At 36.6% G+C, this 16,893-nt stretch overlaps 2 protein-coding genes and 2 long non-coding RNA genes across 4 annotated transcripts; 2 read left to right on the top strand and 2 right to left on the bottom strand.

The window, feature by feature from the left end:
• The first annotated feature begins 350 nt into the window (after positions 1-350).
• Positions 351-1,256, top strand: LOC134216955 (uncharacterized). The gene is made up of 3 exons (XR_009980885.1): positions 351-482; positions 547-948; positions 1,035-1,256. It is a non-coding gene; the product is annotated as an uncharacterized LOC134216955 (long non-coding RNA).
• A 3,047-nt stretch (positions 1,257-4,303) lies between these two features.
• Positions 4,304-6,341, bottom strand: LOC134216954 (uncharacterized). The gene is made up of 3 exons (XR_009980884.1): positions 6,216-6,341; positions 6,078-6,156; positions 4,304-4,416 (listed from the first exon to the last, which is right to left on the bottom strand). It is a non-coding gene; the product is annotated as an uncharacterized LOC134216954 (long non-coding RNA).
• Positions 6,342-14,376: 8,035 nt separating this feature from the next.
• LOC134216953 (protein tantalus) lies at positions 14,377-15,983 on the top strand. Its single transcript, XM_062695712.1, has 2 exons — positions 14,377-14,644; positions 15,245-15,983. The coding sequence occupies exons 1-2, from the start codon at positions 14,577-14,579 to the stop codon at positions 15,858-15,860; spliced, it is 684 nt and encodes a 227-aa protein (XP_062551696.1). The 5' UTR covers positions 14,377-14,576; the 3' UTR covers positions 15,861-15,983.
• Positions 15,984-16,865, bottom strand: LOC134216951 (exosome complex component RRP40). The gene has a single exon (XM_062695711.1). It carries the CDS (start codon positions 16,735-16,737, stop codon positions 16,024-16,026), a length of 714 nt encoding a protein of 237 aa, XP_062551695.1. The 5' UTR covers positions 16,738-16,865; the 3' UTR covers positions 15,984-16,023.
• Positions 16,866-16,893: the final 28 nt, after the last annotated feature.

Raw genomic sequence — 16,893 nt, 5'->3', positions numbered from 1 at the left:
GGGTTATTTTTAACCACGGCGAAATAACCATCGAACTGTCAAATTTCAACTAAAAGTTAAACGAATCGGTGGAATGGTTCACAGCCTAAAGTCGTGGTTCGCTGGTTGGGATTATAATATTAATTTTTTAGTTGGGCCTCCGCTGGTTGGGTCATGGCCTAACCATAGATATAATTATCAAGATGTTGGGGTCAGAACAAATTAGTACTCGTTTTATGGTTCCATTAGTACAAATTACCGGTACCCAAAAGTTTTGCGAAATCAAGCTGCCCCTTGAATGGAAAACACATTACACACTTTTCTTCCAATTTTTCGCCCCTCGATATTTTCGTTACTTAGTAACGAGAAGACCAAAAAATCAACAAGAAAAAATCCGAATGTTTATTGTTTGCAATCTCATGAAGTGGAGAACGAAAAAACTCGCAACTGATGTTGCTTGCATCTGGATTCTAAAGTGTTGCTTAATGCGATTTTTTTAAGTTGTGAGTAATTTTCGAAAGCTATGGAATGTGAATAGATCATAATTATTATCGTTTCCATCTATAGATCTTCCCATGGCGCGACCGCTTGATTGCTGATCTCTAAATAGTTTCTGGCATGCAACATCTTGACCCAATTCATTCAAGGAACCAAATACCTTGGCATTGATACAGCGATATGCCACCTTATCTTCCCCAATCCCGTGATGTCATCAAAACCCGGGCAATCGGTGATTTCATTCATGAGTCATTTCAGCTGAACCACCCATTCAACTGCAATCAGAAGCTGCCCTGGATGATCTGACCTTGTTCTGCTGCTACCTCCCAGGTTGATGCTCGAAAAGCCGTGCACCGTAAAATATCAACAACATGTCAGATACCCTTTTATCGGTAGAAGGATTCGAAAGTAGTTTGCCCTGATTTTCCCTTCGTATGATTGGTTTAGAATAACTATGAGAGGTTTTTAAATGTACATATTTGTTCTATTTTGTTCTACTACAAATAAATACCTAATGATTATTATCCGTATTCAATCCATGGTTTTGCTTGTTTCAGAATGGACAGTTAATATTCACTACAGTCAGCAGAAAGCGCGATGTTTCGGATTTCCAATTTGTTCCGTTTCAGGACAGAGATATTTTTTCCGAAACATATTGTAACAGTTAATCAGAGCAAATTGTCTGTGCTGAACCAATTAGGAACCTGGCGTGAAGATTGAACATATGAAGGACGATTTTGCTATTTACCTACCAAATTATAAAAAGCTTAAATAAATGTTTTTTTCTACAAATTCGATTTCATTATTTATTTATTTATTTAAAATTGTTGAAAATTCTAAGGTTAAATTGGTAAAGAGCATTTCACCATGTACACATTCTCTTCTGAATCCTATATGGATTGTTTTTTGACTACTGTGTAGACCGAATCTCGTATAGATCGCTTCCGATTCCCATATGGATTCTTTTTTTTTTGTACCTTTATTAAGGAGATATCCAGCTCTAGGCTGGCTCGTCCCCGGCATATGGATTCTCTTGCGAATCCCGTATAGATACTTCTAGGAATTCCGTATGAATTCTCTTTGGAATCCCGAATGAATTTCATTTTGAATCCTGTATAAATGCCCTTCGGAATCCCGTATGGGTTTATATTCGAAATCCCGTATATGGATTCCCTTTGGAATTCCTAAACGATGGCCTATCTTCTTTGTTCGTTACTTGCAAGAACGATATCGTAGAGGCACCCATGTTCACAAAAAAACATACTTGCAAAAAAATGGAAATGTTGAGCCAGTTGTCGGTTAACTGCTAAACAGGCAGCACGCGTGATTCGCAATAATGTTCAATCAATTATCGGTGGAGTTAATGTTGGATAACACAATGAATTTGTACATAGCACTAGAATTAAGACTTAACTAAAAGCAGCAGTTCCCAATAAACGTGGACGGTAAAAGTATTCCATGTTTTTCGGTCGGTCGTGTTGATTGATTTTCACCTGAAGTGTTCTCGAATTGTTAATTGGCAATAAATTCAAGTTTGACTAAAAATAGCCGATTTATTAAATACATCTCCGAAAGCGATCTCGCCCGTGAGTGGAAAGGGGGCAGAGTTTGGGTGCATTTGTGCAACAGTTCATAATGTGCATTGAGCGCATTTGATTACGCAAGTTACTATACAACTATTCTAAGCGCAGCAGATAGCTTCCTACGGTAGCACATTCGTAATCGTCACTGCCACAAGGAAATAGTTTATACTTTCCAAACTATGGTTTCAGACATGCGTTCAAAAACAACGTTTCTCCCATAAAGTCGCCCCCGGTGGATGCCTGGAAACAACGAGTCAACTTTCAGAGATCCTACGAGATACATTATTTTATAAACAATCTGCTACATTCGTATTTCCAAATTCCATCCGAAATGTGGATAATTCTAGACGATCGCCGGTTTAACTTGAAATCTTGACGTTCTTTGCTCATTATATTCAAATGATCAGATCTGGTATGGTTGAATCTGGCGCAACTGGTGCAAAATCTAACGATCGCTTCAAGTTTGCGCTAAAAAAGAAAATTGGTGATAAGAAACTTTGGAAGGATGATGAAAAAATAACTAAATGGTTGATCTGAGACTGTGGACCCATTTTCATTTGAATAAAAATGACATTCAACTTCTATGATGCAGATAAAAAGAGGCTATTGACCGTTTGAAATTATTAAGAATCCGTTTGCTCTGAAACAAAGCATAATGGAGATAAAAAAACACCGAGATCTGGTTGAAAAAAAAGTAATGCAAATTGAACCGTTTCTTCATTTCGTAGAAAAAAATGACATTTTACGCAAAAGCTGAAGAAGAAAAGAGATGATTAAATAACACAAACATTGACAATTGGCTGCAATGGGAGAGAAGAGTACAGATTGCTTTGATGTTCTAAAACGTTAAAAAACTACGTACTGATTACCGATTACATTACTGGGTACCGAGGATCGTTCATAGCATGCGAAACTGAAACCACGAAAAAATCACCAGTTTCATATTGATTGTTGCTAACTAAAAAGCATTCATACATCAAAATTCAATGCAAACGCCGAAATGGGTTTTGACGTCATTGGACATCATTTGCGATGTTCAAGTTGAAATACACGAGTTCAAATTGATGTCAGTTGACCCAACTAAAAATCAGAATTCGTTAGTTGGGTCGAGGTTGTTTCATTATTTTTGTCTTTCTACTAATTATAAACAAAACTGTACACGCTCAAATTAATCCATCCATTCTCCGAGTAAAGTGACAAGCAAAAGTTTTCGTTCCCTTTCAGTTCAAATATTTATTACATAACATTTATTGCGATTTTTTTCACCATTTAGACTTTTATGAAATCGTCGTACTCAGATTTCGCTGTTGTGAAAAATACAATATAGACCTGCAATATGAAAATGTATTCTTGAGAATGTGTATTTTTTTTTCTTTTGATTAGCAAAGCTATTGTTATTTTATTGTTTTCAATTGTGATTTCATCAATATAATAAATCCCGAAATATTCCAAAATTATATATTTTTTTCTTTAAGACGGATTTCCTGATCATCCAGATAAAATACTTACATAATTTGTTTAGTTTTTGGATGAGCAATACTTAACATAAGGGAACAATAAAAATATAATAGAATGTATCGGTAACATTTAAATATATTGTACTTCAAATGTAAGTACAATAAAGATCTTCAACAACCGTGATAATTTTACAATAAGCGCACAATAGTTTTTATTGTTTACCACATAATCTACTGTATTCCAATGGGTTATGTTATACAAGGGTGGTCCTGAATAGAATGGTATTATACATCTATTTTTCTAGTTATCGTTTTTTGATTACAGCGAATTGTAATGGAATTTTTAATGGAATCATAAAAAGTATCAAACAATAATTATACTACGAATAATATTTATGATAGCGTCTAAAATAATTTGATTTTAGATGATACACTCAATGGGTCGTTAAGTATCGTTACCATTCAAAAAGGCCAATTTTTCCATATATTTTTATTGGGCGATTTTACCAGATATCATTAGTTTATCATCATTTCTTTTTCTTGCAATGATTCGGAGTATAATCGATTTTAACAAAAAAGATTAGTAGTATGAGATTTCGTAAACGAATTCTGGACCAACTAATTATTCAGTGTTTAATCCAGATTGAAAAGCGTGTAATGATTATTTAATTATATGCTAACCGTATTATAGGATGTATAATGTTATTCTACGAACTACGATACTGGATATGATAGTTAGGAAGGTGTTTTCTCAGTTTATAATAAATAAATGATCATCAAACAAGTTTTATTTATATTTTATTTACCATCTTATATAATTATTTACCATCTTATATTATATTGCAATTATGTTATTATCATCAGTGCCTCTTCGCAGATTTCGATGGTGCTGCATGTTCCTGTAAGAAATCAAAGAAAACAATGAATAACAATATCTTGGCTGTGCATATGCACAGCATATGTTTCGAAATGGACAAATTGATATGAAATTTGCGAAAAAGAATCCACGTGTCTTGGAGGGACTCGGACCCTCAACCTCCTACTCTCTAGATAGGCGTGATAACCCCTACACAACAAGACCACTTAAAGGTCACGTTTGCAGAAAAGCCATCAGAATCCAGTACCAACCTCCACCGCGGTTAGCTCTCTTTTTGCAAATTGAATATCTTTCGGATGCTTGATTTGCCCAATCTCCACATTTGCTTTACTGTTGTATATCCACAGCCAAGAGTGCACATTGTTTATTAAACGAGAAGATCCCATGCCCCCAGCAACGGACTGGGCGGGACGGTATAGAATGCGAATTCAATCGCACTCTGCTGTGCCAAAGGCTTGCTTGGCTAAAGCATTTGATGAGTTTGATTGCCTTTACGTAAACGGTCGCGTGTACTCAGACGACTAATGACGGTGAAAGACCGACACTTGATTACAATTAATTGCATATTATTCGGCAACTCGGCCGTACGAAAACCATTTTTTTGTTAAATATCTTGGCTGTGCATATGCTGTGGATATACAACAGTAAAGCAAATGTGGAGATTGGGCAAATCAAGCATCCGAAAGATATTCAATTTGCAAAAAAGAGAGCTAACCGCGGTGGAGGTTGGTACTCGGATTCTGATGGCTTTTCCGCAAACGTGACCTTTAAGTGGTCTTGTTGTGTAGGGGTTATCACGCCTATCTAGAGAGTAGGAGGTTGAGGGTTCGAGTCCCTCCAAGACACGTGGATTCTTTTCGCAAATTTCATATCAATTTGTCCATTTCGAAACATATGCTGTGCATATGCACAGCCAAGATATTTAACAAAAAATGGTTTTCGTACGGCCGAGTTGCCGAATAATATGCAATTAATTGTAATCAAGTGTCGGTCTTTCACCGTCATTAGTCGTCTGAGTACACGCGACCGTTTACGTAAAGGCAATCAAACTCATCAAATGCTTTAGCCAAGCAAGCCTTTGGCACAGCAGAGTGCGATTGAATTCGCATTCTATACCGTCCCGCCCAGTCCGTTGCTGGGGGGCATGGAGTGCGATCCTCTCGTTTAATAAACAATGTGCACTCGCTTGGCTGTGGATATACAACAGTAAAGCAAATGCAAATGTGAAGATTGGACAAATCAAGCCCCCGAAGGATATTCAATTTGCAAAAAAAGAGCTTACCGCGGTGGAGGTTGGTACTCGGTTTCTGATGGCTTTTCCGCAAACGTGACCTTTAAGTGGTCTTGTTGTGTAGGGGTTATCACGCCTATCTAGAGAGTAGGAGGTTGAGGGTTCGAGTCCCTCCAAGACACGTGGATTCTTTTTCGCAAATTTCATATCAATTTGTCCATTTCGAAACATATGCTGTGCATATGCACAGCCAAGATATTTAACAAAAAATGGTTTTCGTACGGCCGAGTTGCCGAATAATATGCAATTAAATGAATAACAGCTTGAAATCAGTCCTGGATGTGCATTTTTCATGCCCCGATTTCTTGATAAGCATGCCCATGGAATAATTAGAACGCCAGCGCTGATTTTTATATAAAATGGTTATTAAGCCCATCATAAACTATTCTCACCTTCGCAAGCGTTTTTTCGCTGCTCAACCACATCCGCTTGCGCAATGGCGTACTGTTTCCCGGTATGAGGTTGATATTTCTGGAAATAAACAATAAATATATATTATTCATGGTTTGTATAATATAGTTTATACTTACATGCATTATAATCCGTTTAATTTTAGGTTTTCTTTCACACAAACACAATGCACATCGCCATTGACTTCGAAAAAAACTTGAATGGCGGTTGGATCTGTTGCCGATGCGATTGTCACTATCACACTGAAAAAGAAACTACTTCATTTCTGTGTTGGTGAATATCTAAATTATTTATGGTGAGATACGTATACAATAATATGATATCAGGTAATCCTCATTATAACATGTATAATCTACAAATTATTATATATGATCGTGGTTTTATTTCTGTCAATCATATAATTGTACAAGTATCATACAGTTTAAAATGATTACAAGAGGAATGGAATGCCAATAATATCAACCATTCGGCGTACCATTTATTTCTATTCGGGGTGTTGGAACAATATAAAATATGATATTTTAATGATATTTTTTATCCGGGTTTGCACGTCGCTGGTGGGCTAATTTGTGCTCACCCACGCAATCCAGCGCCATTTAATGAAAGAAGAGGATTCGCTGCTTCCTAGGGATCCTACATTCAGAGATATGCGAAAACGGCCATCTTGAGCCAATCGAGCATTGAGAGCTGTCAGAATCTGAGCCAAATGAACATTGTTATTGTTGCGGATTGAAAGGTATTGTGATTGTAATGAAAAAGATTTTACGAAAAGTTTTGTCGAATAAACAATTTGTTTTACATTGGCAATTTGAAGTGAGGGCTGTCAACTTATGTATTTACGATTCACCTGCCTGAATTGAAAAGGCGTATTGAGGAATTATTTTGAATTTTTGTATTTTTCGGCGTATTGAAGTATTTTTGTGTATTTTGGTAATGCGGTGCATTAAATTCATCATTAATTGTATTTTCCGTGAAATTTTCACCATGAATTGTATTTTTCGCGTATTGTTGAAGATTTTTTTTCTCATTTCGCGTTCACATCTGTCAAAATAATATCAAATTGTTTTCAAAATAAAAACGAAGATCATTTCTATACATTTTCATTGCGAATGAAATGAAAACATTTATTTACGATAATGGTAATATAATATTATTAAAAAATAGTGAAAGCATTAACAATGTTATGGCCACGTTCTTATCACTCGAAAACCCATTGAAAAGGATTTCGATTTGAAATCTAGACAGGCCGGAACTGAAATTATTTATGATTTCACGGTGCTTGATTCGTCCCACACAAAAAAAATCGTTAGTAAAAAGTCAAAGAAACGTTAGTAAAATTAAGAAAATTCGTTAGTGATTTTCAGTAGAAAGTATAGGATTGTTAAATCTACCAATGCAAAAATGTCACTTCAGCAAGAACTTTGACTAACGTCAAACCTTTTATAGTAACATTTTTCTCTCAAAATAAGATGTAATTTTCACAGTAGAATCAACTACTGATACTTTCAAAACAACAAGTTGTTTTAACTTTCATTTTCATATTTGCATTTTCATTTCAAAATTGCCAAAATAAAATTCTACAAATTCAAAATTGATTATTTTGTTGCTTTTTTATTATCGCATTCAATACTCATGAATTGACTAAACATTATCATTAAACAATAAAAAAAAGTTTGACAGCCACGGAATACGGCTGCTATACTTCTTATACGTAATATGTACATGTTTCTCAGAACTGGGCTCAAATCGTTCTGCAGCTTTTCTTTTCGGCGGCTTCGATGCGCTGGAGCAAGTTGCCGCATAACATTACCATACCCGTTGTGTCCTCGAATGGGGGTGGCACTCGATGTTCAGTGTTGGCGGACATCAGTTATTCATACTTCTTAATCTCGATAATATCTGTGGAATGAAAGGGGGGAAATAAACATATGAGGAAATAATATTCAAATTATTATGCCTTACCGCTTAGTCCTTAATCTGAAATTCGTTTCGAAAGTGCTTCGCCAGCTGGCACCAGCTTGGTTTTGTGCCGCCTTAACTTTGCAACGTCGTTCAGTTCGAAAGACGATCTCACCCTCTGCTGATGATCGATGGCTGATGGACGAGTCGTCGGGCCGTTTGTCGGATGCCGCTGGGAGACATTGAATTCATGAAACTGCTACGAAACGAACTGCGTGAACGTCCAGAGATCCTCGCAGAAATCCCTTCCGCATCCATGCAGTAAACTACTCACGCACGGTTCCAGAATGTGAATGTCCATCTCGTTAATTGGCGTCAGCGGATTCACTATACAGTACGGATCTCGGTACGGATGTCCTTGAAGGTGCCAGAACGGATGTGGTAAGCGGTGCTGATGATCTTTTTTGGCCTTTTACACGCGGAACGAGCACTTCACAGCGCCGGAACATGGGATTGTTGTTTTCGATTATTCGATTTAATTTTGTTTTGCAACTGTCACTGGCAGTCAAGGGCTGCCAGTTACATTATTTCTTCACATGTCAGTGCTGCTAAAATTGTGAAATGTTGAATCGTGTTTGATTGTTTTTCAATTCTTGCTCTGAGAGTTTTGACTGTAAAAACAAAAATTTTAAACTGAAAAAAAACTTTCATATCAATCAATTTAACATTTGACTGAAAAGTTTTAACTCCTAAAAATACCAAATTCTTCGTGCTTTCAAAATGAAATTACAAAAATGTTGGAATCCCAACTTTTTTTCGCTGTGTGCCCCGACAGTGCTCGTCACTCTGTTCCAGTAGCATTTTTCATCGTCTTTGTTGAGCAGCCACCTTCTTGTGCTTTAAATGAGTGGTTGTTTTGCAACATAAACAAACTAACAATATTAATAAACAACGTCCCTTTAAGAACATATTCTCTGACAATTTGTTTTTTTGCAGCTCACGCAATAGGTTCCAGTGTCCCGAGACAATCCGGAAATCATGTGAATTTGCCATAAAAGATGTGAAAGTTGCTACGAGGTGAACCGGCCCAGGGCCGAAAACCTCTTTAATAAAGATAATAATAATAAATGTGAAAGTTTTCGGATAATTTTTCAAACTCTTATACCTATATTGTTCACAAGCAAAGGATTCCAGCTGCACTTTGTATTCAGCCAAAATTATATTTTATACATAGAGCGGAGCGAGTCACGCAGCTGTCACATGATTTTTTAATATAAATGGATTGATTCCCAAAAAACTTCCCCCACGGTATCCCAAAAGGAATTATCGATATTCAGCTCGGTTGCATCCATCATTCTTGGTACAGATAAATACAGATAAATAATAGTGCTGTCCAATGAGCAGCCTGAAGTAGCTCGAAGTTTCTCCCGCCCTGCTCGTTCTTTTTTGTCAACAAATGGGCATGAGCAGTATGGGAATAACTTTGAACTACTTCGAGCTGCTCATTGGACAACATTAATATTAGAATCGAGATTACACGATTTCACGATTCATATAGGCGTGCCAGATTTTTCTTATCAAATCAATAATTCCACAGCTGTCAACATTAGAGTCCTATAAGAAGAGTAACGTCATGTGCCACGTTTGACAGGTCTCCTGCTCGTTTGGAACGCGCATTTGTATGGAACTGACAGACGATTCTGTTCCAATTCTGACACTTGACGACACTGTTATTATAGTCACTGTAGTCAACATAAACTAACAGATTGGTGTTGACAGGTATTGAAGTATTTTTGGTAAATCCGCGTATTAATCGGGTATTAATATTGTACTTTAAGTTGTATTGACGGAATGTCGGTGTATTGATGTATTATTTCGTATTAAAGTATTAAAAGAATTTTTGTGTTTTTTCTTCTTCGTCTTCTTCTTCTTCTTCTTCTTCTTCATTGGCATTACATCCCCATTACATTGCCGCCTAACATTGCCGCCTCGCAGCTTAGTGTTCATTAAGCACTTCAACAGTTATTAACCACGAGGTTTCTAAGCCAAGTTACCATTTCTGCATTCGTATATCATGAGGCAAACACGATGATACTTTTATGCCCAGGGAAGTCGAGACAATTTCCAATCCGAAAATTGTCTAGACCGGTACCGGGAATCGAACCCAGCCACCCTCAGCATGGTCTTGCTTTGTAGCCGCGCATCTTACCGCACGGCTAAGGAGGGCCCCTATTTTGTGTTTTTTAAGTATTTTAAAATGTATTTTTAGATGCAAGTATTTACAATTCAACTGATTAATACAGTTGATCGCCCCTCGATTTGAAGTAGTCTAGTTTATGCTATACACTGTAAACCCAGCAATACTCTTTAAAGAGTAAAATCCACCCATTATTTTTCGATGTATGAAACTGTCAAAATAATGAGTACTTATATTTTTTTGATAATGTGTAATTTGTGCCCATTATCATGTTCCATGTTTCTACTCATTAAAGAGTGAAAATAAAGTTGAATTTTTGAACAAACAAGCAAAGATGACCGAAGAGGTATAATAATTCTTACTTTAATTACTGTTATTTCTAATAAATATCCGATAAATTACGTGTATTTTAGCCCAACGATCGAGAATTTTATCAGCAATCAACTCGTCTTCAGCGAACCTTCGGTTTTGGCACTGATTCCTGAGGCAGCGCTGCGTTCCGGTGCGCTGGTGTTCCGGAGATTGGAAAGCGGAAGACGGTTGCTGGCTCCAATTCCAGCGTTGTTTTCGAAGCCAGCTGCAGGTGATGTACCGGATATCGATAAGCCGAAGACGGTTGACCTCATTAAGGAATGCTTTCGATTCCGGCATTGGATCCGGGTGCAGCTGCTAAAAATGGTGCTCCGCAGTTCCGTGCAGAATGCAGTCAAAGATGAAGAGTCGGTTAGAGCTACGCTGATCATGTTTTGCTGAAAACTACAAAGCCGTACTTCAGTATTTAATAACCTGTGGATTCCGTCGACGGAAGCGGTCTGATCATGCATATCAGTCGTTTTAAGAAGACTACTAATAGAGAATGGAAAGTTTGGAGTCACCGGAACCAGTCGTGATTTGTTTAAAGTTTTTATGTGCATTTACGTTCATTGAATAAATAATACTCTATTTTGGTTTACTATTGATGGAAATGTCTACCGTTAACTTGATTAGTTTCAAAATTCCCGAAAATGCATTATTAGAATAATAAAGAGTGATTTTTACACATTTTCTGATAAATTTATTTTCAGATAATGGGTAAAAATCACCCGCTAATCTGACGTACAAGCAGTTTACCCATTAATGAGTAAACGCTGTTTACTCTTTTAATGAGTTGAACTATTTAACTTCATAATGGGTACTTTTTTACCCATTAAAGAGTACTTTGGTGGCACAGTGTAGACACTATAGGTTCCATAGACGAGCACAGGAACGGTTGGGTAATTTCGATTAAGTGTGTTTTTCACTTTTTCACAGTGTACCACGTGAATTTGACGTCACACGCTACGTTGCTTGGATTGCAATCGTGACGTTTTGCACGGTTGGCTACACTAACTGACAGTTCGTTTGGCTACACTTGCCTTCGCCTCAGCTCGTCTATGGAACCTATATACTGAAAACAGCTTTGCGGTTAAAATTACCATTCTGATGGTTTAAATTAAATGCACAACGCCACTTGATTTGTGCAGACTATATAGTTCAGTTATTTCAAACGAAAAAAGTTGTAAATTTTACTATGGATGCAGAGAATGAGACGACAGCGCAAATACCATGCCCATGGTGATTCTTTGTCCGCATATATAGCTATATATGTGGACAAAGAATCAGAAGGAATAAATTTTGGCTGTTACGCCCTTTTCAAATGTTGGTCTAGATTTAACAAATAAGTAGTTAATTTGATCGTTATGTGAGTCAAAATAAATACATTGCAAAATAGTTGCTTTAAAAGCAGCTCAATAGTTAAAATTACTACAATATTCATTTCAGTGTATAGTTTATGTATTGCACTTTTATTTTAGTGAGCTGTAAGCTGATTGAAAATATCGAAATTGGGTTGTTTAGCAAAGAAAAATATGAGGTTTTTTTTATAGTTTAACATAAAGAGCATGATTTTCTGATCTCCAACATATTTTTATTTTGTTTGTAAACCTTTTATTTACATTTTATTACAGCAAACAATAAGCCATTTCATTCGATAGAATGACACTAACATTCATAGAATGACAGTTAGCCCATGCAGCATAAGAACAAATTTTTAGTCCCTTATAAATTTAAAATGCAAATTAAAAATAGTTCCGGGGCTCCAAAAATTCTGAAAAATTGGGGTTAGGCCTTAGTTTTTTATGCAGAATCAGAATATGTAAAAACAAGCCATTTTATGAGACAGATTTGAACAGCTGATCGAAATTTTGAGTGGACGGCTCGGTCTTTGTTTTGGTAAATTTGCATGCAAACCATCATCATTTCGTCATCATCATCATCATATCATTCCATTTTCGCAAATGTTCCTTGTAAAATGTAAATAGGTATTAGTGTTAGGTCTCCTGTCATTTGAGCTTTCTATAAAATGGCTTATACCCCCGCATAATCATGAACCATAGGCGTAACATTTCTCATACCATTCATAATTATAAATAACATTATCCCTACTGTTCTGATTGCTGTACTTACTTAAGATAAACTAACCTCGTCATAAATGGTCATCGCAATACGGTATGTTGTTATTGGAAAAACGACCATATGGGTAATAGGCGGTTAAGTATAATTACTATTTAGAAATGGGAATTTTTCAGTACATTTTTTTCACTACATGCTATATGATATGGTTCATGTACAATCCATGTTTCAGATTAAAACAATATGCTATGTGATATTTGAATGATAGTATGATACGAAAGAAAAATCAATGAACCGTATGTCTTATCTTTCACTAATTGGAAGACCATTTGGTAATTTTTCTCTCTTTTTAAAGCTAAAACACAATATGTAAATTTCATTACTACATAACTTTTATTGAAAAATAATTTCACTACTATTATTTAATCTGGAGACCGATGTGTGGAGCATGCAGAAAGCCGCGTTTGTGAAAAAAACACGAATTTATCAAATTATAAATACGCCAAGGATTTTATTTTAGGATTATAACCAACGTGTAAACGGTCACTTCGATAAATTGTGGAACTTAATAGTGTTTTCACCATTGATAATGTTATTAAATATACTTACAAACATAAAATCGAAATCACAATCATCTTGGAACCAGAAACATAGTTGGCGTTGGAACTTTGTTCTTCGTAAAACCACTTTCACGGGAACTATGAAAAGATGAGAACATTATTTTAATAGCATATATTTTACATAACTTATTTCCTTTACTTACCATGTTTTATTTGTCATTTTTTTAACTCAATAAAATAACTAAACCTAATAAAAAAATAAATAAAACAACTCAATAAAAGCTCCCAAGTAACACCAAGCATTACAATATTGCACATATATCAATCACAAATCGGCATGCTAAATGCTAATTGCATTAGATCTGTTTTAACGATGTGTTGTTGCATTTATTTATCAACTGTCAGACAACGATACTCTAAATCAGCAGTACGAATGCAGCGATGCATTACTGGTGCTTTATTTCAACATGCCAAAGTAATGAACCATTAATTCGATCTTATAATTGCCCTTTTCCACTTTAAGTCAACTTTTAGTGCTGTGTTTTTACATGCATATATAGCTTCATGGTTACTTGGGCTGTCTGGCTTGACCAAATCAGCACTCAACCCACTGAAATGAAAACAAACAGTCACACGGAAATAAAAATTTTGCGGACATACTGATCGCAGAACATGAATGTTTACCGTATTTTTATCATTGCAGGATATGATTCTCAATGAGTGTAGAATTGCAACGGAATGAAAATAGTTTTTGACTATATGTAATTACATCAGAGTTATATGACATATTGTTAGGATCTCGGTTATAAGTCATTCACAGTTGTTTATCATTTTCTCTGAAACAATGAATGATAAAAATTGTAAAGACATAACAAACATAGGAATCATTACATATGGTATCGTAAATTAAAAATTGTGTATAATTTTGGTTTACGAAGATTATATAATCGTATTTTAAAGCGACTATGAGGTGAATAATAACAATATGGCTTATTTCATGTAAATGGTATCAATAATACGGCATATTGTTTTAATTATGCGGGCCTAAACAACCCAATTCCGAAAAACATTAATCGAACGTGTATATTTTTATGAGTGTAAGCGTTTGTTTATCATTTCCTGATGATGATCATCATTCATGCTGATTGTTTCGGTCATTAAATATCAACGAGAAAAATTCATCACCAAAGGCCGTAAAGTGACGTTTACAAGGCGGTTCTGTTCATTTTGTTAGATTTTCGTGATTGTTTTTGCATCAAAGCAACAAAAGTTAAAAAAAATACGTTTTCACGGTTTTGCTCAAAAAGCAGAGAGAACCGATTTATCTATAAAGAAATGCTGTTAGTGTTTCTGGATTTAATTTAATCACATTTCATATTTCCGTTGTAGTATCAATGGACAAAAACCCTCTTCAGTTTCTTGCCAGCATCGAAAACAACCAACAGGCTACGACTGCTTTCAGGTGAGGATACTGGAATATTATTTTTTTAAATGTTTGTTCTAGGGTAGATGTACTAACAATTGGCCTGCTATAATAACTACAAGTACATAATTGTAATTTTATAGAGTACGATATCCTGTTAGTAGTATTAAAATGTAACGATTTCATATGGGATACCTTTGAACAATTTCAATTAAAAAAAAACATTTGTTTGAGATACTGTGTGTGAAATTTTAAGCCAAAATAATATTAAGGGAAATGTTCCGATCTCCATCACACTGTATATATCCATCTGATTGCTAAACAAAGAAATACGGTACCAAATTCGTCACTTCCTTTTGTCAACATGCGTGCTCATTGCTGAAAAAAATCACAAAAATAATAAACAAACCAAATTCCGTTCCATTGCTTTGTTTTTGATGGGATGGAAATAGGAGCTATGAGATGAAGTGGCGAACCGTTCCATATGTTTGTACTCTGAGTTCTTGCCCAGTAGGCATTTATCCATAGCCAGCTTAAGCTGCACTATAAATGTTATTAATAAAATAGTTTGCCACTTGGGGTTAATCAGATTAAGTGTAGAAAAACTTATGTTGGATGTGTCGACCTCTTTTTTTTCAGTTACGACATCGAAAACGATCTACCATTCATAATGTCCGCACTAGAGCATAATTTAAATCTCGAAGAGGACCAGATAATACAGCGATCTGAAACAGAGAACGATGATTCGGATGATGAAGACGACGAGTTGCCAGGGTGTAGTTCAACACCAACAAATCGCGTTCATCGAAGACGATCACCACGAGCCAAATCAATCGACAGCAAACTGCACAAAATAAAGCGGCGAACAATAGCTAAGCCAGTGAAGTTTCAAATAAATATCAACGCATCGGAAAACGAAATCCGCAGCTATTACATGGACAGAGGTAACAAATCAGCGAATCTCAAACCAACTAACCTGGAAACAATATTCGAGGAAGGATCTCCAGCAGTTGCCAAATCGAAATTCTTTGGCGAGCGCAAACTCCGTCGCAGTTTGAACTGTTCCGATGGGTTCAACGTAACCAAAACAACCACAAAAGCGCGCAAAAATCGAGTCCGGCGGCTACTAGGAGGCGCTCCCAAGCTCGAACGGATGACAATGGATACATTTTTGGAGCGATTGAAATCCATGCAGAACGGAAGCGGTGAAGATGAAGAACCGCTCGTGGATCCAAAACTGAATCACACGGTGTGACTGGTTCGATATAACCGGATGAACTGTCGACAGATATTCCAAGCATTAATTTAGGATTACATTTATCTTGTATTCATGTGTATTTTAACACATTCAATAGAAACGTTTTTAAATCAAACAAAATTTTGTTATTTTTAATTATAATATATTTATAACAAATAGTCTACGAAAATCCGGCAACATAGCTGCCAATGTCGTCACAGAGCTCCTTCAGTTCCTCGTTGGATTTGAACTCGACAGCTAAAATGGCGTTCCCAACGGCGATGGTTTCCTTCACCGTTTTTCCCTTTATCCATATCCTGCCGTTCATTCCAGCGGCTAACTCGAATGCCATCTCCTTCGCCAGCAGATCCAGGAAGGTACATTTTGGGTTCAATATTTTCCTCACCAAATTTATGCTACAGTTGAACACAAAACCATCATGTAGAACGCCCAGCTTGCCCTTCTTTCCATACGAATCCACACAAATCAATTCCGGTTCCAGATCCCTGTTAGCTATGAGCAATCGGGCACAAATTGCATCGCCCACGTTAACATCGGGCCGGTTCTTTTTGGTGGCACCCTCGAACGCTAGGTAGGACAGGGACGCCGGCTCACTACCGCCAATGTCTATTCGAAAAATGTCTCCCGCTTTCTGGCTGACGACTCCTACCACAATCTCACCGCGATTCGGGACGTACCGTTTTTGATAGCAATCAACCCAAAATGTGTTGGGGGTCTTCTTCCTCAGGACACCACTTTTGCACACCAGCACGAGATCGTCCCTGTCCTGGCGGAGACCCGGCCCTAGAATGACCTTTTTGTTTGCTTTGGCCATCTCGATGGCTTCCTCCACGCGGAAGCCCGGCAGAACCGGTGCGTCAACTAGAGCGGTCATATTTCTGTGCTTTTTAGGTATGAAACTTTTATTCGAAACTGTTTATTCTTGGTTTATTCCGATGTTTGCCGCGGTCAGGTCCGACCTTTCGCGTGTTCAATGTTTATATACCGCACAGTACCGCACTACTTAATTCGACACCAACATTTCAAAAGG

The sequence above is a fragment of the Armigeres subalbatus genome, chromosome 2, assembly GCF_024139115.2.
Source record: "Armigeres subalbatus isolate Guangzhou_Male chromosome 2, GZ_Asu_2, whole genome shotgun sequence".
NCBI classification, from domain to species: domain Eukaryota; kingdom Metazoa; phylum Arthropoda; class Insecta; order Diptera; family Culicidae; genus Armigeres; species Armigeres subalbatus.
The sequence above is the reverse complement of the archived record's forward strand: the minus strand, read 5'-3'. Positions and strand labels throughout refer to the sequence as shown.